Source organism: Strongylocentrotus purpuratus, unplaced genomic scaffold (assembly GCF_000002235.5).
Source record: "Strongylocentrotus purpuratus isolate Spur 01 unplaced genomic scaffold, Spur_5.0 spur5_contig_818, whole genome shotgun sequence".
Taxonomy (NCBI): domain Eukaryota; kingdom Metazoa; phylum Echinodermata; class Echinoidea; order Camarodonta; family Strongylocentrotidae; genus Strongylocentrotus; species Strongylocentrotus purpuratus.
Genome location: NW_022145522.1, coordinates 177,456 through 203,268, shown reverse-complemented (window position 1 = coordinate 203,268; position 25,813 = coordinate 177,456). Strand labels below are relative to the sequence as shown.

The following is a 25,813-nucleotide window of genomic DNA, read 5'->3' as shown; positions in this document are numbered from 1 at the left end:
GATTTCAGTTGGAGTGAGCTTTTGGGTCGGTTAATGTAGGGAACGGACTCCTGAGCAGTCGCTGTCGAAGCATCTGTCGTAGCATGATATGATGTGAACAATATTAATGAATGTTAGGCTATGGCCTGAAACCTGGCAACCCTGCATGCTATGTGAGCTTTGTATACAAGAGTTCCATGCCTTTCAACTATGTACTAACTTTGAATAGTTCTGCAGTAGGTGAAAGGAAAACTAAAAGGCCCAGGTCTAACTTAGGTTTCTTAGTACACAAATATAAAATGAACCATCCTGGTTTGGTGGCTTATCTGGGACAAATTGGTTCATATTAGAAATGGAAATTAAATAACATTATTTCGCACAACATACATTTTCAATGCATGGAGAAGAAAATACCTCTCTTACAGAAAAATTGATGTTCGTTGCATTTCATATGCAAACCAAATGGATATTGAAGTGGTCACTGAATGGCTAGATTACCCAGATGCCAATTTCAGATTCATTTAAACTACTTAATGACCTTTGACATTTGCAAAGGAAAATCACTATTTTTTGTTGTGCTTTCATTCAGTCTTTCCTTCATCGGTCTTTACTTCATTTAATGATTTTTAGAAAATGGTTGACATACTATCTAATCTAATATACCAAGAGAAATATGTTCAGCAAAGTATCAGACATAGGACATTCTTGTGTGTAATAAAAGATTTCAACTTTATTTTCACATGAATTGAAACATAATAATATTTATTATAGTTCTGAAGAACATGATTTCTTCTTAGTCTACCAGCCCATACTATTGGCCAGAGCACGAGTTATTTACTTCCCACATGCTCATATCTGAATTTCTAAATATCAGAGAAGAAATAATTTTAACTGATTATCTTATTTTGTCTGTTACTGAAAGCAAACCACCATTTATAATGCTCTTGATAGCACGAGATCCTGATAAGCTTAAGGCCCATGTGCTATAAACGGCGGTACGTTAAAGCTCCCATAACCAGTTTATTATATTCGTTTGATGTTAGATCAGAAAGTTAGATACTTCTTGTACTTTACAGTTGCACTTCTTTCAAAGTAATTTAAATTGGGCCATATCATATATCAACCCCTTGTTTCAATAACTAATGATATCTTATCAAAGAAGATACAGTAAATGGCTATTAAGAAACTGGAGTGATTCCAGATCAATGCAGGGCTCTTGATTTTACATTTATTAATATCCCCCATATTGGGTGGTTTCTTAGCAGTCAGGTAAAATAATCATCAAACATCAATGGCACCCAGGCAAGTGTAATTTTAAACCCTGCTAATGGAAGACTGGTAGTGATAAGAAACAAAGTAATCCACATTAAGGAAGCAAGAAGTATATGGCCTTGACAAACACTAATCAATTATTCACTACTTGGATATTTATGACATTACATTACTCATGTTGAAGGTACTATAAGATATGTTTTATCTTTTTAACATGTCTATTTTAACCAGGTTCAGACAAAAACAGAAGTATCCCTAGTATGCCCCCTTGCATAGAAAATTAAAATTGTATGCAACTCAAGAAATTAATCACAGGTCCCAAATATGTTATCCTGATTGGTTGAAAATCAAGTTACATTTAATCACACCTTTTTTTATTATGGTGTGACATTTCAAGGATATCCCATCACGCAATCCTCAAATCATTTAAGAAGACCTGGACAGTATGTTTGAAGTTTTAGACAGAATATTCTACCTAATAAATAGTTCAATGAGTTATAAGCCTGATAGTGTGATGACCGACGTGATGACGTCCAGATCACAGGAATGTTCCATCTGTCTATAGCTTTCACAGAAGATAGCTTGACAAGTTCATTGCTGATTCCTGCTTGTGTGATATATCCAGATCCACAACTCGATGTTACATTCATCAAGGAATCAAACTAAGACAGGCTGTCCAACAAGGCAGAGAGATAATCCTGCCTCATAAAGAGTTTGATGAATTCATTGCTGAGATCTCGGTCAATACTGAGCAACATTCCCATTTCACAGGAACATTCACAGGTTAAGGCAGGACATAAGAATGACTTCCTCATAAATAGAGTTTGATGAGTTCCTAGCAGATGCCTGCTGATGCCTGCTGATGGTGATAACCACAAAAAAGGAAGAGTACCCATCCTCATAAATAGAGTTTGATGAGTTCATCACTGATCCCAGACGGTGTAAGAACTCCTAGGTCAGTGAAGAGCAGGGTGATGAATGCTGGAGGAGTGTAGTCAATGAGTGGATGCTCATGGTTTAGATCTGCATTGTTCTTCATCTTAGAGGCTGGGTACTGCAGGATATGCAAGAAAGTGAGGGAGAGAGAGAGAGAGAGAGAATGAGGATATAGTGGAAAGAGTGTACAGATAAGGGGAAGAGAAAAGCAGGAGGAAATATAACTAAAACGATGATTGGTTTGTATCTTAATTGCTGATAATGAAATATTTAGGTATATGGGAATGAGTTATACATTTACTTGGGGTATGGGGGCATTTCCAGAAGACATTGTTAGTAAGATATTCTATTACTATGTTTCCACTTTATAGAAATAAAAAGAATGACAAGCTGACACACTATACCCAGGTGTTAAATAGGGACCTGTAGGAAGGAATTCTTTGAATGCTGTGAGCACCGAAATCAGTAGCCTAGCAGAGCCGGGGTAATATTGGAGCGCTTTGAGCACCTTGCAGGGTGGATATTAGTCCACTGCCTGGACTGTTCTCTACATGATCCGTGCTCGCTCACATACTAGTACACCATAATAATTATACACGTACGGACACACAACCTGAGAACAGTCCAGTACACCTTGGCAGTTTCCCCCTAAATTCAGGGGGAACTTTTATTCCTCCCACTTCACCTTGGTCAGACCTTGCTTAGTTGTGATTGGTTCCCACTCATGCCCATCAAAAGATTCGGTCATTGCGCAATCTTTAACGATCGTCAACCTATAGGCTCTTTTCAAAGCCATAATTATTAAATATTATGAAATATTTGTACGATCTTACACAAATTACCAGCAAAAATATCTTCAATATTTGTTTAAACAATAATAAATAGTATTTAATTTGATATTGTTGATTTTTTTTTCTTTTTTCAAACAGTTTGTAAAGTTTAGATATGATGTAATCGGCAAAGACTTAGTAAACATGCGTTGCTGAAAGACTATTCAAGACGTGCGTGAATAAAATGCTGGTTTTGGCTGCTTTGTTTTGATCTATTTTTCCTCAATTATCTGCTATACATACACAACGTTTTCGTAACTGGTAGTGAATGAAAAGAAAAGTGAGTATGCCATTCTTAATTTTCATTGTAACATGCAAACATTGTTGAAAAATGAGTGTACAAGGGATCTTTTCCCCGCTCTTCACTTTGATCCAGCGAGACTTCTCTCTGCATCTGCCGCATACCTACGTCTGCCAGGCGGCTAAGGCAGCGCCGCTAGCTACCGCTGAAATTACAAGTGCTGACCGTACGCGTACCTCCCTGTAGGCTATATGCTGTAACCTGACTAGCTGACGCGAACATTTTTCTCAAGTATTCCAATGTAATAAAATATTTAATGTAGAAATTGAAAAAATAGACCTAGACTCTACACTACATCTACAATAAATTAAATGGTCCTCGTGTCGACAATCAGTACTAGATCTAGATCTGGCTCTGCTTTAAATTAATAATGCCTTATTTTTGGGTAGGCGGACGCGGACTGAGGCATAGTACATGCGTACATGCGTACATGTAGGGTCTACCTTTTTCTACACTGTACATGAGTCAGCACTAATGCGTTTGACGTAGTATCCAGCTCGCATTAGCGAACAAATTTTTATTAACATTGTAGATCTATCACCTTTCACCTGAATTTCAATCAAATCGAATGGGACATCGAGAACCTGCCACTTACGCATCTTTCAGGATTTCAGCAAGGACTTCTACTCATCTTCATTTTGTAATGATGACCATGAAACTGAAATTTAATTTTTCTTCTTATGTTTCATGACTCAAAGTTCAATTTTCCATTTATAGATGTTAAGTCTAAAGAACTAAAAATATACTACATGTAGATGTACATGTGTTTTGCACAATGCAACTTTGATGCGTGTCAGTTTTAATTTATCTTAAGATTCTCCAATTTCTTGCATTAGTTATTTTCCAATAGATTTACAATTTGTGCAAAGAAAATCGTTGTGCAACAGACTTGTTGTCACAGATTATCAATATCATAATGTGTTACACATGTCATTCAACAGAACCTTTGCATTATGTTTGTACTGTATGTCCACTAAGTGTTTATAATACTCGATGTAAATTTTGGTGTATGGTATTGAAATTAGAAGCTTATGGATGGTATTGATGATTTCTGTCAACTTATTAATTTACAATTTATTCATGCATTTCAGATTGGATGTCTGAATTTCAGGCCTGAAGAGTTATTGCTGCCAGCTCTTTCTTACTACTGTGATCCATTATGGCTTTCTCAGATACTCTACATCGATTCTCAGATGACGATATTATAAGAGCCCTTGGGTATGCTTCTGACAAACTTGGATTTCCAGATGGTTTCAGGACTGAACAGTCAACTGCGCTGAAATCTTACTTACGTGGACATGATTTGTTTGTGAGCCTCCCAACAGGGTTTGGTAAGAGTGTGATATTTCAGGCTGCACCGCTCTGTGTCGACTTTCTACGCAGACTTCACCTGCCACAACAAGATGCCAGTAAGAAGGCCATTGCTCTCATTGTCATGCCTTTGAGATCATTAATATCAGATCAAATGAGCAGGGCTGGAGAATTGAATATTGATGCTGCAGACCTAACCGGAGGTATCAATGACTCTATTCGTGAGGGCCTTTCTTCTTCCAAGTACTCGCTCCTTTTTGCAAGTCCCGAGGGATTGTTGGGAGATGATGGTCATGAGCTGTTCAGGATACCAGCCTTTAGAGAGCAGCTTTGCGGACTATTTATCGATGAAAGTCACTGTGTCTCCAAATGGTAATTTTTCTACACATTTTCTTTCATGAGTACATACATGTAGATAAACAGTCTGTTTTTTTAATTCTTTGTGTTCATTGGACAATCAAATTTTCCCTAAATATATTATATCTCAACAAAATTAAAAATATTATTTTATTAACAAATTTATATTTGGGCCACATTGAGGTTTGTTGTGGATAAATTGTTTTTTTAAAGATGACTTTTTTTAAAGGTTCTCTGGCCCTCGCATGATTTTTATCTGGCATTGCTGTATCGCATGATTAATGTTTTTAAATCTTGTTCATTGTATTAGGGGATGCTCATCAAAGGACACAAAGGCATTTCGAGCTGCATATGGCAAACTAGGAGAAGTGAGGGCCAGATTCCATTCTGCTATTCCTACTGTTGCCTTGACTGCCACAGCCACCAAAGAGATACGACGGGATGTTTCCGATAATTTAGGACTGAGAAACTTTGTCTTGATAGACCGATCTCCAGAGAGGCAGAACATCAAGCACATTGTGATGAAATCTAAAACAAAGAATCTCGATCATCTTTTCAAGTGGATGGCCGATGACATCATAAAATATGGAGTGGCTACAGAGCGGACAATAATCTATTGCAGTTCGCGCAAGATTGTCAGTGAATTGTACTCCACGTTCCTACACTACCTTCCCAAAACTTGTCAGAAACATGTGAATATGTTCCATACAAACACCGAGAGAGACGTACAGGAGACAATTGTCAACAGCTTTGCAGATGCAGAAGGGGACATAAGATTGTTAATAGCAACAATTGCTTACGGCATGGGAGTTGACTGCAAGGGACTGTCTCAAACTATTATTTTTGGCCGCACTGTAAACATGGAAGACTACATGCAAATGAGTGGAAGGATTGGGAGAGACAACAGGCCCAGCATTGCAATTTCTTTGTTGTATCCTGGCGATAGTGTAGGAAGGAGCACTTCACAGAGTATGAGTGACTTCTTGAAAGGAATTCGTTGTCGCAGGGAGATCATAAGGGAGGTGTTTGGAACTCCACATGGACCAGATACTCCCATAGACGCCCATGACTGCTGCGATGTTTGCACCAATGCCTGCAAATGCAACGGTGATACTTGTAGTGCTAAGGCAACAAACCTTGAAAGGGGCTTGCAACATGTATTAGGATGTCAAGGGCCAACAGAAGAGCTGCCACTCAATATCCCTTCGCCTGCTGAAGTAGATCACCTTGAAAGGGCGTTGGAAGACTACAAAACTAGTCTTGTAACTGAAGGACACATTTATTGTGGAGAGGACTTGGTCACTGGATTTTCAGATGGAATGGTTAAGAAAATTGTACAAGATTGCAATGTTGAGTTTTCATATAGTGGATTTGTTGCACGATATGACTTTCCAAGTCGTCAGATGGCATCTGATGTGTGGTCAATTTTGTGTACAGCTCTAGGAAGAGATGCAACATCGCTACATGTAAGTGGCCAATTTTATAGTGTTGACACTGACTCAGAAGAATTTGACATGTGGTCTGACTCTGAATTTCAGGAAGCAGTGATTGGATCCGATAGTGAAGATGACTATTTTTTTTCATGAATTTCATTGGTTGTCCATCTTTGGGGGCAATTCCAGGGTTACTCACATTATATTTGTTATATATTTTGAGTTATATCTTAAACCTTTTGTTCTCTTATTACATGTGTTAGGTAAAAGATATTTAGTTACAACAATGCACCCATGTAATAACAGTATCAAAAACCTAAAAAAACAAGACATACCGGTACTTTCTTTGAAATATTAAATTACTGATGTTAATTTAATAATGTAAGATTAGTGAACAAACATGAGCAGGGTTGGCAGAAAATAAGTACCTCGTTTATTGTACTACTCTCCTATAATTAGCATGCCATTTTCATTCCCCAAAACATATTCTGGAATTTTGCATTTTGACTTTTGGAACTGTGTGAATTTGGAGAAATATGGCAAATACCGGTATGTGGTGTGGCACTGGTTTTTATTTCTTCTTACCCCTAAGTTTTGATGCATGAATTTAGCAAAAGCAATACTTAAATAGATGTGGTATGATATCTTATGCAGTGAAAACTTGTTATAAAGAGCTCTGAATATAAGGAGACTCCTGATATTAAAAAAGGGTAATTTTTGTGGCCCAAAGGTCCTCGTTATAGTAAGTTTCAACAGTGCATACTCATACATGTATTCATTTTTAACCCCCCCCCCCCCCCCAAAAAAAAAAAGAGAGAAGGAGAGAGAACCATGTAGCTGCCAGTTTGGGCATGAATGTTTTTAGTATAACATTTTATGAAAACTGTGATTTGATTTGCATCATAAAAATGTACAATCTGCATGGACCACTTGCAAGTTTCTCAAAACTCTACAGATGTACATGTAGGTCACATCAAGGTTGAGTTCCTCTTCTAGTGTTGGTTGAATAGAGGGATTAATAAATATGTCTTGGTACATATGCTTCTATCATTTATCAGTAATCTTCTGAACCTTCTGAAATTTGAGTCAGCAGGGCGGTATTCCGCATGTCGCTAACTTGTATGGCAGGTGATGCATGCTAGAGTGTGTTTCTGAAATTATCAACTGATGTAGCTATTACAGACTGCTGGTCGAGGGTATTCCATGCTCGTCCAGTTCTTGGAAAAAAGGAGTATTTGTATACGTCCTTTCTGGCAAAGGGGATTTCTATTGAGTGATGGTGGTTTCTTCTTAACCTTGACCCTGTTGATACTTGTATGTAGTCCTCTTGCTTTAGGCCCACCTTTCCCTTGTAGATTTGATATGTATAAATATAATACGTCAATGCTCGAATTATGTTTACAATGATGCAATACCTGTTATGAACTTATATATCATGCAATTCTACTATGAACAAAATAATCTAAAAATGTGTATATTTATTATTTAAGAAACCATTTACATGTAGTTTGTAAATACTCTATGTACATGTATATCATTCTACGTTCAGTGTAAATAATATAAGTCACTGACTCCCAGGTGCTTAAATAGTCACCCCTTCCCCTGAACATGTTGAAGAACACATCCTATTTAAGAGGGTCATTGCATTTTGTATACAAATAATCTTACAAGGAGGAATAACAGTGCATGTACGAAGAAGATGTACTTTCATTTATTTATTTTTCTTCAAAATATGTATAACTACATGTATAATACGACAATGCTCGAATGATGTTTACAACGATGCAATACCTGTTATGAACTTATATATCATGTAATTTTACTATGAACAAATCTAAAAATGTTTATATTTAAGAAACCATTAAGTATTTAAATACTCCATGTATATCATTCTATGTTCGGTGTAAATAATATTTATCCGAGTATATAGGAAAAACAATTGAGCCACAAAATGATGGTGTAATTAATAATCATGACCCACATTCGTACAACAAACTAGTATTAGTATCAAAATCATGGTTATAAAATCAAGCATAATGCACTTATTCATGGCTACATTTCTACCATTTATACTGGTATTTAAGATCGCCAAAGATAGAATAGAATCGGATTGCCTATTACCGTTGAGGAATCTCAGCTTCGTAATTTTTTTTTTTTCATTATTTTGTTAACCATTTTTGATATTTATGCTTTATATGTTTCCTATGTTGTACTTGTCTTGTATACCCTGCCAGTGACACAGTTGTGTATTGTATACTACATTGTGTCATGGACCTGGGTTGAAACGTTTATACTTCTTTGTTTATTATGCTGAATAAAGATGAAACATATTTGAGGAAAGGAGATTGAGATTTTCATTCTTGCACTGCAATGCATTCTTGCAATTTGCTACAGTTCCTTGACTCTTTAAAGGGAAATCCAACCCTAAATCTAAACCACCAGTGTGAATTCCGGGCAATGAAAACCACTACAAAACAGTATGAATTGCTAACAATTTCGTTTTTCCATCATTCAATCACACAAACACTCTGAACACTACACATGATGTAAACACAAAGTAGTGCATGTAATCATTTTACCAAGATTTTTTTCATTCCAATTTACAGACTTCAACTTCATAGTGTACCTAAGGGGGCTATTAAACTACACTAGTAACAGATGATATGTTTCAAACTAGGAAGCATTTCATCAATTGTCTTGTCAGTGATTTTTACAGACAAACTGTTATTTTTTACTGAAATCCTTGCATCTGATTAGCCGAGAGCGAATTTGTCAGTCAAAATCACTGACAAAGGCACCTGAAGAAACACCCCCATTTTGAAGTCTATTATGTCCCCACTCACTTGAAGATGAACATAAATATGTAAACATGGAATTCAGGACTCTGATTGTTGTCGCAAATGGGTTAAACACTGAATAACTTGAATTCCTTACCCTTTGCAGAATAGTATCTCACACTGTAGTGCATGATTTAAGATAAATGTAATTTGCCATCAAGGACTATGTGCAAGAACAGTGCTCAGCAATAGTGTACTTGCATAAAAAGTACAACAATGTATGTGGAATACTGATTATCTCTTGAAGACAAAAAATTGGCAACGAGCATAATAGTTAGAGCATGTTATCATCTGCAAAACATGTTAATAACATCAAAGTAAACTGTTATAACCTGTAAATGAGGTAAGCTTTAATATGTAGCTTAAATTAACAATCATTGGGTGTACATGTAAAGTTACTTCAAATTCAAAGGAGAATCTAATACCTATCTACTTCCTTCTTTGTATGGCTTTCATACAAAGTGACGACACAAGAAATGAGATTTAGAGAAAAGTCATTCCAATGATTATAACATGTCTATCATGATATCACATTTTGAAAGCAAAGTATTTGGAGAACTTAACAATTACATAAATATATTAATTGAGAAACAGTTTATTTCAAATGTAAAAAATGATCAAACCAAACACCTACTTACGGCTTTCCTACAAAAAAAACCCCATACAAATCCTGCTTTGAAATGTCTATAATCATTCTCTTGAAATAATGCATTTATACAAACAAGGATAAGATTATATTTAAATACATTTTCAAAAAAAAAATTGGTCAAAAAGCTTACGGTACTGAAATTGACCTTGAAAACTATAACCTGCATCGTTTCTATCGCCATGACATCTAGCAAAACTTACATGTATGTTCTCATTTTTGGTACATGTACTTGTACTGCCTTCTCACTTTTTAGGTTCATTGCCGATCTGATACCTTCTAAGAATAAACAAAATATATCATCTAATCTTCTATTGAATACATGCAGCTCATCACACTTCAAATGAAAGAACATGAGATACATAGAAATGGGAATTTAAAAAAAAAAAATATATATATATATATATATTTGGTACATGTAATTGAACTGTCTTCTCATAAATTCAAGAAAACTGATGTATAGAACTTTTTTCTTTCTTTTCTTTTCTAACAAGAAATTTGCCAAATCTCATTACTTCTAGAATGCGCAAAATATATCATCTAATCTTAAGAATACACACATCACCATACATGTACTTCAAATGAAAGAACACGATACATAGTAATATCATTAAAAAAGTCTTTGGTACATCCATTTGAACTGCCTTCTCCCAAAATCAAGAAAAATGTTGATGTATAGACTTTGTCAAACTGTTAACTGTGAAATTTGATGAATAAACAAAATATGTATCATCTACACTGTAATATGCATTTGAATGCACACAATACCACACACATACTTCATATGAAAGAACATAGTAATATGTGTGTTTTTTAATAAATCTTTGGTACATGCCTTTGAACTTCCTTCTCACAAACCCAAGCAAAGTACTGCTGTATAGTATTTAACAAAAAAATATATATCTTATCTTCCCATGAATATACATGCAGCACCATACTTCAAATGAAATAACATGAAGTTCATAGCAATGAGATAAATATGGGTGCAGCACTAAAGTTCATGTACACCTGTATCCCGTTCATGTATCTCTCTTCTTCACTGCTAAGATGTAGGTGGGACATTTAAACTACAGAATTGGATTCCAAGTTCTTTAAATCTCCAAATAATCTAAATTCAAGGAATGCCTGGCTTCTGTAGGCAATGCTTTAAATTATGACACAATAGAACCAAAAAATGGTACATGTACAAACAGCATTTTTATACTAATGTTGAAGCAAGAACTTCAGGGTATAAATCTTGATGAAACAATGTTCACAATTATTCTTTATATTGATAATTGATAATGCACTACATTGACCGATGATTCTTCAGTGTGAAGCAAACTGATTTTGTCTTGACAGAGTTCTCAAAGTGGTACTTATCCACCTGTGAAGATCAGGAACTTCAAGCGTTCCAAGGAGAGTGACTGGGAAGTTTGGGAATGCTGAATGCCTACGACCAGGACATTCTCTAAAGAGCTGTTCCTGGTGTAACTCTACTGCTAGTGAGGCAACATCATTTGCCCCTGTTGATTGCCGTTTGGCTGATGGCCTCTTGACTTCCAACTGACGATCAACATTTGTCAGTACACTATTAACAGCTTGTGCTGATCTGCTCACCCTGTCAACGCTTTTCTGGGTAATCTTGCCACGAAATCCATGAGCTTGCTCCTTGAAGACCCCGTTATGATGCTCGAGGACTCGGTCAGGCTCAACATTGCACTTTGCTTTTCCCTTGGTATTAATGAATCTGTTCCACACAAGCTCATATGACAATCTTGGTGAAAGGAAACACTGCACTTGAGCTAACAATCTCAAGATGTTGAAGCTATACTTGGGTTTTTGAGCTGCTTTGCAATGGAGCAGAAGGATCTTGTAGAGACGTATGATACGTCCACCATCTCCCATCTGACGAGCATCATTGAAATCCAGTGCCACCATACACATTCCCAAAGCACATCTTGAATAATTCAGCACTCCATCATGATTTCCTTGATGCTGAGGCCCGCAGGCTGATGCAGATGCTGCCTTCATCCCAGAATGAGCCCTTTTTCCATGGTTTACGAGACCTTTCCTGGTAGCGTATTTCTTGTTGCAATCGCTGCACACCCAGGACTGCTCATCAAGCTTCACCTCCTCACTTGATGGGATCATGTAGTGACATATGAACGATTCCATTTCTTTCTCTGCATACTGTTTGAAGTCATGATGCTCTTCCAGGTTGAAGGTGTGCTTTGTAGGCTCAGCATCCAAACTGTCAAGGCCAAAGTAGTCCATAGCTGCAGCAAGAACTAAGGCAGTGGCATACTTTTCAATAAGGTCAGCTGCTGCGTTGATGTTTTTCATGGGATTTGTTGTGACCCCTCTAGCCTCCAGATAGTTTCTTGCCGAGTATAATGTACCCTTGTCAGCAGCTGAGGATGCGTCATAAAGAGATTTCCAAATAACCTTTCAGGGGGGAAAAGATAAAATATTGGAAAATATTAATTATAAGGAATAATCAACTACGTTACAATCCTATATTTCACATCTAAGACAAGTCGGTTTGTGTAAAATTAGGTATATAAAATGCACTGTTACATAAAACTGCATAAGAAGGAGTCCATGTCTAATTCCCAGTGTAATTTTATTATATTTACACTATTTTTTTTTCCAACATCTCTGAAAGTAAGAAGTCAAGTATATGCCAAGTATAATTGATTCTTACTTTCTTGTTCCTTCTAGCTTTCTTTTTTTGCCTCCCCCTTTTGTTTAGCCAGCCTATTTTTATTGCCTTTTTTCCCTATCTTGATTTGAAACTTTAGAAATAACAGAAGAATCTGAGGACATCCAAACAATGATGTAACATAAGTCATGGCTTTGAGGCTCTGTTGAGCATATGCCAATCAAAGCACATCACAAAAGTTTGTGTTGAATTTGATTAGACTGTGGAGCAAAACTACATACAATGAAAATACAACATGGAAGACCTAATCCCACATTAGTAATGAAATTGATCTTATTTTGCCCTAGTGTAAAGTAGTATTCACATTGAATGGAATTTCACTTGAAGCTGAAACTATTTTTTTTTATTAATCTGAATAAAATTTATTCATTCATTATTCACCAGCATTATGAACAAATGTACACAGCCTAACAGCTACATGTAGGGGTTGAATTTCAATACCTGATAGAAGTTTGCTAAAGCATGAAAGTCTGCTATAACAGGCATTAGTCCTTCGAGCCTTTGACTAGGCGTTGACGAGTTTCTCTGTTCCTCGATGCAGTTGGATTCTCTCTCGCATGTCAGAAGATCTCCAGCGCTGATAATGGTGGTTGGTTGTTCTGATGAATGGCCTGGAACGTACTGATGCATATGGTGCATAATCTTTAGGATTCCATCAGTGGTGTTTTCATTCTCATTAAGAACGCCTAAGTTGACCTATATGATGGTAAGAAAAAAGAACAGGCTATCAGTAATGGCTAATTTCATGTCTATCATTTGCAATACTTATGCAGTACAAAGCATGAAATAACAGTTATAACATATTTGCTTAAGATTTGAATTAGCAATAACAACGTTCAAACTGATGATTCAAGCATCTATTAGGCACTCATAATTATTGAACATAAAGGAGGGCATAATTTTGGGGCTAATGTAATTACACACTCAGCCAAAAGGGAAATCCATTTCCAACACTTATTAATGTACAGTAATTGAAAAAAAAAATTGTAGATTTCTTTCCATTCCAAAAAATCTATTATGCAGAATTGTATTATCCCCCATTTTGATTAGTTATTTCTGAACAATCAATGTTTTTTAACATTAATTTTTTTATTCCAGTTTTTATGAGAAAAATATACTCATTTTAAAAATCATCCATGGGAACAAATTATAATCAATTATTACTACCTACCACTTTGGATTTTTTTGACATCTCTGCCATATGTTCATGCGTAATCTCAGATGGGAAGACATTCATCATTTCCTTAAGAGCAGGAATATGCTGAGAAATCATTCTTGCAGCGAGTATCATCCAGTCTCTTCTGAGGATTAGGTTTTCCTGTGCTGTGGGCAGGAACTCTAATGAGTCCACGGAATCCACTGATCGTGTAGGTGGCGCATTAGACAAGTGGAATGCAGTAACTCTGTTTTGATATGCAATCATCTGTACCATGTGGTAGTCCTTGCCATAATTGTCTCTTGTTGGGTGACGTGCATGGACAACCATATCCACATTGTCCATGACAAGTGTATACCCCTTATCAGTTCTACTTCTGTTGTATATTTCTACCATCTCTCCGCCTTCCTTAGCAAGTTCCTTTTCTTTCTCATTATTTTGATGGGCTTCTTCTGCCCATTTCTTTACCTCATCATCAAAGTTGCTCCCACATTCAACTTGCTTTATCAAGGTTGTCGTGTAGGATGCGCAAAGTCCTTTACTCTGCATCCTTGAGAAAGTGCTCTTCTTGGAACAACCTGCCTTCAACGTTAGTGAATTGAGGACTTGATGAGCATTCATATTTTGTGATCTCGTGTTCAACAATACACTTGCAGCCGATACTACCCTTGGCAGCACACTCTCCTTTGTTTTCTCAACATTCCTGTCTCTTCTAGGAGTCTCGGTTGCCGCTTCAAGTACTGAAAGTAATGTTGGAGCTTTGCTTTTTAATTCAGTAGCTTGCTGTTTGATGTTGAAGTTTTTCAAATCACTCAAAGAGGATTCACGGAAAGCTGATTTATTCGCAGGCTTGCACAAAACATCTACTTCATCACGAATTTGCTGTAGGAACGCATCTTTGAAGAAATCATACTGGCTGTTTACCTATAAGAAATGAGTAATAAAATGAGCAAAAAAAATCAATCGTTAAAGAAAAAATAAGGCCCGTTCTATCGAAAACAGGAGCAAGTATGAATAGCAAAATATTTTTTCAATATATAATATGAATACATTTATAAGGCAGGTAGTGTAAAAAAAATACATCCACAGTGCTTGAAAAATCAACATAATTATGCTAATCGATCTGAAATATGATTAACATACCAGTAGGCTTACGCAAATATAAAAAAAAAGGAATTTGTTGGTAATATAAAACAAAAGCTTGTTTTGAGGGAAGTTCTAAATTAGTATTCTTTTAAATGCTGTTCTAATTTAACCTTTTCATTTTTTTGGCCTGCGAATGGAACATACAGTACCTGTAGTAAACAACTGTCATATTTAAGTGCATAGCTGCTAGCAGTCAACTTATGACCTGAGATATTAAGGGAGAAAGAAAATAGTTTCAATTTTCTCCTAATGCAATAACTATAGGGCCTACCTATTAGTATTCCCTACATTTGTATATATATATATATATATATATATATACATATGTTGTTTATCATTAGTATGATTTTCCTTTAAAAAAATTTGTTTGTCCATTTGTCTGCTTTTATTAATACCAAGAAATTCTTGGACTGGACTTGGCCTTTATATATGATTCTGTAGTCTAACCGAGGAGTTACTGGCACTCCTTGGTCTTACACCAAATGTCAGATTGATAAACCCCACCTGAACTTGTTTTCCTCTTTGTGGCACTGGACCAATTGAAGATTCATTGTCAGTCAATGGCTGGAAGTTGATCCTCGTCTTGGACTTGGGTGTTCCAGAAGAACCATGTAGCCTCTTAGTAACATGCTGTAAGGATATCAAAATACACATTCAGTATGAATAATTGCTTGTTAAAAAATACAAAAACATAGATCTAGGTGATGGTGCTGATTTGCAAATAAAATTAAAATTAAAATCATACATTCAGGAATACAATATTTGTATCATTACATAAGGCGAGAACAAATATCACAATAATGCAAGAAAGAGTTTACAAACATAAACTAATTTCAAAGATTTGCATTTCACTGTATCCTATTGAGTTAAGTAGATCTAGCAGAAAAAAAGCGAAAATGATTTTTTTTTTTTTTTTTTTTTAAGTGGGAAGAAAGCTATAGAAACGAAACAGTAAAGAACAAAAACAAATCAAAGATTGTCACAAGACGCAAGATCGAGTAGGCTAGGCCTACATTCATGACATTGCACTTTTTTTTTTTTACATTCGACCAAGCGATGAAGGATTTTGGTCCGACAAGAAAGGTACACCTAGATCTAGATCTAGATCTAGAGATGAAATTTAAATTTGTCTGTTTGATTACTAGTTACCTTTGTTGATGGTGTGCCAGGTGAAAAACAAGCTTCTCTTTTATTCTCCGAATTTGACCCTTTTTTGCTTTTGGGTGTCGTTGCTTTCCTTTTTGGAGTAGAAGGGCTAGAAGAGCTAGAAGAGGCAATTACGGTGTGGTTTTGAAGTGTTCGTTCGTAAGATGAGATTAATTCGACTTGTTGACTTCTCATGGAGTGTACATTTATAACTTTCTTCACACACTTGTCGCATGCATGCTGCGATTTGTTCGTAGAAAAGTCACCAAATATGTCTTTAAAACTCTTCTGCAAGCCACTCCTTGAAGTCTTCGTAGAATTTATATTAATGTAGTGTTTGCAGGTAACTAGGGCAGTATCACAAATCATACACCACCTAACAGGTCTCACGCTATCCATTATTTAAGCAGCAATAATTGGCAAACTCAGTTTCAATTGCTACTGAACTTTTATCCAATACGATGCATGCATGCTTAATGCATTCGGACAATAGTGCACGTGTTGCACGCATTAAGTACATAGGCCTATAGCATTACACGTAACTTTCACATTCACCAACATACACCCAGCGCCCAGGGCTCCCAGGCACGCATACACAGGCCGGTCAGCTGAGCAAGGCCAGCCGATCGGAACGAAACATGCATCATTCATGAGAGGATCCTTATTTGGGAAGCGGGGTCATGGGGTCACTGCTCATTAAATTCGGGCCTCGCTGCCGAGATTAGCTGGTCGTTTTTTTTCGGGGAAGGTGAATTCGTGGGGAGTACGCATATCATACACGCGCGCGCATTTGGGAAAGGGCGAAAGATTAAAACGACCATAAGCTGGTCTAGGTGGATATGTGCGCTATATAAGTATCCAATAATATTATTATTATTTAGATTTATTAGGTTAACTAGAACTCAGCCTCATATTTAACTGTATCTTACCTTATACTCATCAGGGACATCTTGTTGGTTGAGTGGGTAGATCATCCTAACAAACTTGAAACTTTCTGCTACAACATAGACTGGTTTATTAACCACCTTGGCACAGGTTGCTATCTGGTAGGTTCCAATCTGAAATAAAACAAAACACAGATGCAGTACGAAGCTTGCATTCATGGGCTGTCTTGCTACTCAGTCAGACTTCTAAGAATATTGCATTGCATATACAGTCAAACTTGCTTTAGTAACCACCTGTCTACAACAAGCACATTTTTTGTTTCCCTTGAAAATGGTTTCTCATTGAAACACGTATTAAAGGGACCTGTCTACAAAGACCACTTTTTGTGTTTTCCATGGGCGGTCGCTGTAGACAGGTTTGACTGTATATGAAATTGCATACAGTATGACACCTGAATTTAGAGAAATCATTATAAATGAAATGCCATGTCAAAGGGCATAAAATAGGCATTGGGATGGAATTCAAACCCAACTATTTTGTGATTTGTCTAAAATGCTTCTTGGTGGTTACAAATCTTGAAAGACTTACCTTATTGATGATACCTCCACTCTCCACGATTCCTTCTGCTCCCATTATCACCAAGTCAATCTGCTCCATTAGGTAACTAGAACAGTCAAGGAATATATGCAGGAGTAAATAAGTCATGAATGTATATATATATATATATATATATATATATATATATATATCTCACATTATATGGAAGGAAAGCAATCATATATGTTTTTGTTCATTAACAAGATATCCCTCAACTTTAAATTAGAGCCAAGGACTAGACAATAATACATGACTACAATCCAACCCACAGGACCTATAGAAACAAGATGATATGAATTGCCTGCATTCATTTAATCCCCAAATTGTGAATTAAGTGCCCAATGTACACAACTTTCCAAAATGGGTGGTGCTATACTACTATGTAAAAGAAAGGCATTAGTGAATATAAACAAATCGAAAAGAAATCCATAAGGCGGTTTCCTACAATGTTTCTTATGCTTACCAAGCAGCTGAATCCAAGATAACTACAGTTGGAATCCCAATGTCTTCTAACTCCTTGGCCATCTTTAGTCTATGAATTGAGAAGAAACAAAATCAAATATAACATAAAGAGATGATACATCAAAATAAAAGCTGCCTAGAAATAGATGATCTCTTATCAAATGTACATCTTTACATTACATTGTGAAGCAAAATACAGGTTGTGATTACAGTAATTTATTATACTAAGCCATCAATGAGTGTCCTAAGTTTTAGGTATGCAATTTATTAATGAGGACAAAATAGAAAGCTTTAGACACATTCATACATTTTGCAACGAAAGAGAGAAGTAGAGGAGAAAACTAGAGTCAGTAACACAGCAGACAACCACATTCTGGTACAACAAAATCATCTACATTTCAAGAGGAAAAAGCAGATAAGTATCATATCCCTCTATACAAAAACGGCATCTACTTACCCTGATTTGTCTGGGCAAGATTCTGTGACAAAGACATTGAATCGTTTCTTAGCCTTGAATGCTTCGATTAACACCTTCACTACCACCCTAGAGTAGGAGTGAGTCAGAACATTCTGAAAAAGAAAGAAAAGTAAAATATGGAACTATATAAAAATATGCAAATCATAGTTTTCTGTAATCTACCAGTAACAGCAAGTGGAATATCACCAGAAAATTTCTTAAATTGAAAGTTGATTTAACAAATAGCAATAAGTTCACTTTATGATGATATAATTTGGCTTGGTGAGATCAAAGGTCGTCACGAGCCTAATCCTAGTCTGTATTCCCAGGTTCATTTACTTCTACAAATAATAAAGAACAGCATAAAATAACAAAACTACACACCGAACTTGTAGTTGGTAGAAGGCAGGTTGAGTCTCAAAATTGTCTTGTATCCAGAATTTCAAATGAACATATTTACAACTCATCACAAAGGCTTATCTCTATTATATGTGTTAAAACACTGTATAATAATTTCTCCTTATAACTGGCTATCCTATTTAAGGTTTAATATTTCAAGTCTATCTTCACAATGCAAACTCTGCAATTTGCTAGATAATATAGATGAACATATAATATAAAGGAGTTCCATTCTATAGTTTTCTTCTATTTGGAAGAACCAATGAATTAAATTGAAATCTGATGGACAAAAAGGTTCATCTTGTCTTTAGTTTCAGCACTTTTCCTATGAAAAACCAGAAAATAGAGGGCGTACTTGGAAAGCAGTTTTGTTAAACTGAATGTACCTACCCTCTATTTTAAATGAAACTTGAATAAAAAAAATAATAAATAAAATATATGATCATCAAGTTTCAAGCATGCCTATCACACAACACAATAAACTAAGGATAATGTATAAAATATGACCTTGCATTGAACTTACAGCTCCATGTGTGATGAATGGATGACCAAGCTTGGCAATCTTATCTCTTGATCCAGCTACCGTGTCTAGGTATATATTCCCTCTGTTCACTAGGATCTTCTTGCATTCATCAAAATTCTGAGATATAAAGATGAAGAAAGAGAAAGAGAAGTAGGTCGAGGGAATTAATGGGAGAGAAGAGGGGGATGGTAAAAGAGAATGTGCATGAGATTTATCGGATAGAGTGTCGGATAGAGTGTGAGATAGCGGTATTTTTTACTGCTAGTTTGTTTACCATTCTGTCTCTCCCTCTCTGTCTTTCTACTATCTCTCTTTCCCTCTCTCAAATTCATTTTTGCAGAAGGAGCAGATACCTTAACATAATCTGAAGATGTGTTTTTTTTTCAATCTCTATGTCCCCCCTCCCCCACCTCTCTCTCTCTCTCTCTCTCTCTCTCTCCTCATTCATCTCTGAGAGTGGAGCACAAACGCTGCTTTTACATCATATGGAGATAGCACAGATCAGGATGGTGAAAACTCCTGTCATCTTTGTTTTTCAGTTTTTCTTCTTCTCCTTCTATCTTCATCTCTCTCATTCTCTCTCTCTTCCTTTGTACAACAGTCATTACTGGAAAAGACAAATACCTTGTGATCTAAAGCTGCAAGAGTGATGAACCTTAGAAAGAGCTCACATCCTGATGAGATGGCTGTCACTGAACTGTCTGTTTCCATCAGCCATCTGATACATTCCTTCAAGCCATCCCTTAGACCAGCTAACGTCTCAGCTATTTATCAACATAAGCAAAACATACATTATGAACTTCAGATTTCTAAAATAAATACCCTGCAATATGGATTAATAAAAATATATTCCTTCACTTGCTCACAGAACACTTTGATTTTAATTGGCTACAATACAATTTTTTAAACCATTGGAAAAGAAAAGAAAAATATTTTGAATGCTATATTTTCTGTACCCAAAGAAATTCTGATCAAAGAAACATTTTGAATAGCATGTCTCTTATCAGGTCTAGTTATATGAGGTCAAGATATGTTTATCCTTAAATGTTTGAATATAAAAACACCTTTTCTTGGTCTCTCATTCTGTGCAACATCATGTTGAAGATACATGGATCTATCTGTAAAGGGATTCTTTGGATATGCTAAGTCTTAGTAATAGCATTGTTACATGTTACATGAAAGATTGTCAACACTATGTATACAGCATTACAAATTCAATGCAGGCATACGATCAGTGCAGACAACAATATCTCCCTGTAATAAATCGGTTGTGTCAGTTACCTTGACTAAGTTTGAGGTATTCTATGAGTGTGTTGATAGCTGCCACAGCTGCAGAGATGTCCTGGTTTGTGGACATGTACTCTGTAAAATAGCGAATGGCATCTGAAAGGAAAATAACAAAATAACAGGTATGAAAGGCAAGTGAAACAGACACAAGAACGAAAATAAAATAATATGGCATGAGAGAGGTAATGATATGAACTCCTAGAAGTAGGAAATTTATGATCCACAAATATTAAAATCAAGGATTGTTGGTATTTCATGGGAGTGTTTGTTTGTGGGTGTGTGTGTTTCTGTGTCTATAGATCTGTGGAAAAATATGCATACAATTAGTATAGACCCTACAGGCTTATTGCTAGGATGATATTATATTGCCTTTAAATTCAGAATTCAGTATTACTACTCTACCCTTTTTAAGGAAACCGACAACTAGAATCGTAGAAAGAAAACTATTGCATGAATGTTCCTGATCATGCATCTCGACAGCTGAATTGCAATGGCTGTCTATTTTGGAAAGCATAGGCATTAGGCATAGCCAATTTGATATCAAATTATGAGCGATTTACATTAGCGTCAGTCCCTCGGTGCGATTCAAACTACAAATTGAACTGTAGAGTCTATAAGTAACCAGACATTGTCTAGACAATTTGAAGAAAAAAATCACATACAATTTTTTTATAAATTTTGACCATACACACGTCTCGGTATATGACTTGCGACTTTGTTGGGCAATATCATAAAGGATGAATGATTGAATATATCTATATTACTGTCTGTGCTAGACTATTTGATGCATATTTTTTTCAAAAAAATCCAAAAGCAAAAGTGACAGCCTTATTTTCGCTAAGCGCCCGGACACACAAACCTCGGCCATACTTCCTTTCTCCTTCATTTTTTTCTCCGTGCCGGACGGAGTCCGACTCGAGCTGCGCCTGAGGCTCTGTCTTCTGTTCCCCCTCTCTCCCCCTTTCTGTAGAAATATCATCATGACATTGACATGTCCTTCTTTCCTTTCTCAATCTCTTTCTTTTTTCCCTGTTTTTTTTACTCCTCCTGCGCCTTTTCTTCCTATTCGGCTCCCCGAATTTATATCAGACCTATCTAGTTTTCAATCGCATATAAATGAGTTGCAAATTGACTACTTTTTTTCTTCGATGTTTACCGCTGGCCGCACACCGGGGACCGTAACACAGTAACAGTAACAAGTAACATTTGGAGAGAACCGAAGATAAAAACCTAACATCAAATCCAACGTCTGGGACAGAAGGATAAATATTTCGTAACAGATATCTGCCGCGTTTATCTGTATTCAAGACAATATGCACACAAATAATCTTACTTTAAGAAGAACACATCATAATAGTGCTAGTTTACCTTCTTTGTTCATTGCTATTGTGGGAATTCGTTGTTTATTCTAAAATTAATCTGACGACATATGCTTGCACTTTCCTTGTCTGAAACTGGCGACTAATATTGCAATCCGTAGGGATTTCGATGGTAGGGATACACTAGTATAGTGTCGTCAAAAGTCAAATCGTAGAGAATTTTTTTTTTTTTTTTTTTGCAAACTCCATTTACAGAAATGTCAATTAGGGGAAGTGACTAGATTTTATTAATTCATTAACTTTACATAACTATCTTGATCTAAGGAGACACGAACGAACGAACTATATGGATACTAAAATGATTGTATGTCAATTCAACTAAATAATAATTTTTATGAGATGAAACCTATATTTGCTCTTTATTTTCATAAATATCACATGCAAAGCATCGTGTCTGGATCTCATCGGCAAATCGGAGGGCTTAAAGGTATTACAAAGTTTTGGGAAATTTTGAAAAATGGGTGGTTAGTGATTCTTTACAATTTTAATATATTTGGATGCCCCTGTGGATGTATTAAAAACACCAGAAATGTTAGCCCCTAAAACACTTCTGCTTTCGAGAAAAATTGAATATAAAGATTTACCGGTGCTCCCGGTAAATTTTGATAAATTTCAAATAGCTCCTACGGCCGTACAATGGTAGCTGCGACCATGAACATCTCAGAGTATGTAGTTGCGGTATATAATTTCCGAACGAGAATAGCTAATCTGTCAATTTTAGTCAATAAACATTGTTTTATAGCTTAATTAATATCTTGACCTTGAGAGGGAGCTATTCAACATAAAGTTTTTATTATTCACAATTTCATAACTTTAGAGTCGATTTCGACCGCGACAACGATCACTGAATATTGTAATATCGTATATGCTTCCAATACGTTCATTTGAACCAAATTCATGACCCCATACCAAAACTTTGTATTACCTTTAATATCACACAACACGGTGAATTGGACAGAAATCGTGATGACATTTTAAACTTTAAAAATGACCACATCATATAAAAACTGAATTTCTTCTCTTCACTCTCATATATAATACATGTCGAAAAAAGAAAAATCTGGATCTTTTACTTTCCGAGATTGAATTTAGGGGGGGGGGGGGCTGAACTCTACCACTGTGTCGAGTTGTGATTGGCTGATTAGCACAGTAGACTGAACTGAAAAAGTAGGCCTTAAAAAACCCCACACATTTCGATCAGGATATTTCCTTTAATTTGGGGGAGTTTTTAAACTCATTACACTTACGCTTTTCCTACTTTATATTAATGATATGCCATTTGCTACACGTTACTTTAACTTTCGACTCTTTGCGGATGACTCAAACTTATTCCATACATTTCCTGAAGGGCAAAAAGAAATTGATATGACTGAAGTGAACACAAATCTTCAAATTGTTTCAGACTGGTGTAATGCTAATAAACTGACAATTAATTTACAAAAGACGAGTTATATGCTAATAAGAAACCAGAGACGGCAGATTAATGTTCAAGGGCAACTGGCTATATCAGAAGCTGAAATAATAGAAGTTGATTCTTCGCTCTTTGTTGGGATAAAGATTGATAAACACTTGACTTGGAAACCCCACATACAAATGGTTAATAAATGCATCAGACAAAAAGTAGGAATCCTCTTCCGCTTACGGCATTTTGTGCCTAGAAATATCCTAGTGTTGTTGTATAAAACCTTTATTCAACCTCATATATCATACGGAATTGAAGTGTGGGGGAGCACTTACAAGTCTCACTTAAATTGCATACTGTATACACAGAAGATGGCCATACGGACAATCACATTTAGCCATTTTATGAGTCGTTCAGCACCATTGTTTTACGAATTGAAAATCTTAGATATTAACAAGTTCTATGAGTTGTCTCTATGTACATTTATGTATGACCTAGTACATAATAATTTACCTCACTGTTTGACGGATTATTGTGATAAAATTGAGCATAGATACAATACAAGAAAAAGAGAAAAGGGCCATCTACGTATACCACTGTATAAAACAACACAAGGCAAATTTTCAGTAACTTGTGTAGGAACCCGATTATGGAATGAACTTCCCGATGAAATCAAAAACAAAGGGTCTAGAAACACTTTTCGTAAACATCTCAACGATTACTTGATGAATAAGTGATTGAATTATGCAAGTACACATGTATATATTGTAAATAATCTCCATATTACATTTTTGTTGTTTTTTTTTGTCAAAAAAAAATGCAATTTTTTGTATAAATAATCTGTAGATACATGTATCTATGACTTTTTAACCTGGTATATCCTCTTCATAATTATATTTGGAGTGTAGAAATTGTGCTACGGTATTACTCAACATGTATACTTCTACTGTCAAGTTTTATTTTTTGATAATGATATATTTATTTTTGCCAAGTGTGTGCTAAGAACAGGGGCCAGACTCGACTAGCACATGTGCTATTATTTGGCTCCTTTTCATCACCTTCTATATTCTATGAGAAAAGACATATGTCTAGCATATCAATACTTTGTTAGGTTTTTCTTTAATATGATCTATAATATTCATTTATGAACATGTACCATTCACGATGTATTCAAATGTTTAATCACTGATGTTATTGATGATGAATAAATAAAATCAAATCAAAACTTAATAATGACCTATATCATAACGGTTGGCCGGTTGGCATACATTATATTTTTGTTAAACATGACAACGCCCCATTATGTATAAATTTTGCTTTCGTTTTTCAATTTATTATTTTGTTGCTTAAATATAGACCTACATGGTTTTGTATTTATTTTGGTATATTATTTCATTTATTATTTACAAGCATTTTCAATATACAAATAGTTCAAGCTCCAAAGTGACTGAGAGAGGAAGATTTTTTATTTTTAACTTTAGTTTAAAATGTACATAAATAGAAAAATAGGCCTACAAATACTGCGCAGAAAATAAACACAAAGTAACCTATAATAGGTGAAGTCAAGGAAAGACCACTTATAGGGACAACGCAATCACCGCCAGAAAATGATATATTTTCTGGCTGATATTACAAGATAAATGTAGGAATATTTCCCGACATAGCATCACTGACTTGAAGGACATTAAATTAATTTAAGTTATAAAGAATTCAACTGGTTGTACAGCACACTATATAATAATTCTTTATTATTTGAGATTGCCAAAGTGGTTAAAAATAATATTTCCCAACATGGCAACAAGCTGTACTGTCACTTCAAGAGAGCAAAACAAATTAGAGACACACATGACTGCAATATAATTTGGCAACATTACTATTCTTCAACAGAGATAATATGTTTAAAATGTCATGTTTGAATAAAGCTCGAGAGTTTGATTCAACTTTCAAGTTTGAGTATTCACATTCTATAATTAAACTGTCTCTAGAGCAAAATTAACAAATGAAGGCCAATTTATTCTTGATCATTGGCACTTTCCTTTCAAAAATTAAAATTTGAGTGAAAAAAAAACTCTTTCCATATATTGAAGAAAAAAAAATCGCATTATAAGGACAATAATTATGAAAGAAAAACTTTCCTTTCCTTATTTTATAATGGATATCTAATATTTTTCTTAGGATTCTTCCCGCATTTCAACCAAATCGGAAATAGGTATCTGCATTAGATATAGCGCCATCTATATTTGTTTGTGGTCCTGAACGAATTTGTAAGGAATGTAGATCAGTGTGTTTTATACAGGTTTATTTAAAAAAAAATTATAATCGATCATTTAAAAAATGTATTCAAGGTGTACAAGAGTGTTCATAATTA

General features: G+C 35.5%; 3 protein-coding genes across 4 annotated transcripts; 1 reads left to right on the top strand and 2 right to left on the bottom strand.

The window, feature by feature from the left end:
• Positions 1 to 687: 687 nt before the first annotated feature.
• Positions 688 to 22,143, bottom strand: LOC578099 (translation initiation factor eIF-2B subunit alpha). The gene is made up of 9 exons (XM_778287.5): positions 22,033 to 22,143; positions 20,659 to 20,760; positions 20,002 to 20,141; positions 19,378 to 19,494; positions 18,456 to 18,568; positions 18,000 to 18,068; positions 17,528 to 17,603; positions 16,984 to 17,112; positions 688 to 2,305 (listed from the first exon to the last, which is right to left on the bottom strand). The coding sequence occupies exons 1-9, from the start codon at positions 22,043 to 22,045 to the stop codon at positions 2,150 to 2,152; spliced, it is 915 nt and encodes a 304-aa protein (XP_783380.2). The 5' UTR covers positions 22,046 to 22,143; the 3' UTR covers positions 688 to 2,149.
• On the top strand, positions 3,082 to 8,762 carry LOC100890460 (probable Werner syndrome ATP-dependent helicase homolog 1). 2 transcript variants are annotated; one of them, XM_003725771.3, is made up of 3 exons: positions 3,082 to 3,297; positions 4,410 to 5,001; positions 5,297 to 8,762. In XM_003725771.3, exons 2-3 carry the CDS (start codon positions 4,478 to 4,480, stop codon positions 6,570 to 6,572), a joined length of 1,800 nt encoding a protein of 599 aa, XP_003725819.1. In that variant the 5' UTR covers positions 3,082 to 3,297; positions 4,410 to 4,477; the 3' UTR covers positions 6,573 to 8,762. The 2 variants fall into 2 exon arrangements, with proteins under 2 accessions (XP_003725819.1, XP_030836111.1); XM_030980251.1 differs by lacking the exon at positions 3,082 to 3,297 and having other exon boundaries at positions 3,735 to 5,001.
• Positions 8,565 to 15,776, bottom strand: LOC105442605. Its single transcript, XM_030980236.1, has 4 exons — positions 15,413 to 15,776; positions 13,778 to 14,686; positions 13,048 to 13,302; positions 8,565 to 12,329 (listed from the first exon to the last, which is right to left on the bottom strand). The coding sequence occupies exons 1-4, from the start codon at positions 15,560 to 15,562 to the stop codon at positions 11,211 to 11,213; spliced, it is 2,433 nt and encodes an 810-aa protein (XP_030836096.1). The 5' UTR covers positions 15,563 to 15,776; the 3' UTR covers positions 8,565 to 11,210.
• Positions 22,144 to 25,813: the final 3,670 nt, after the last annotated feature.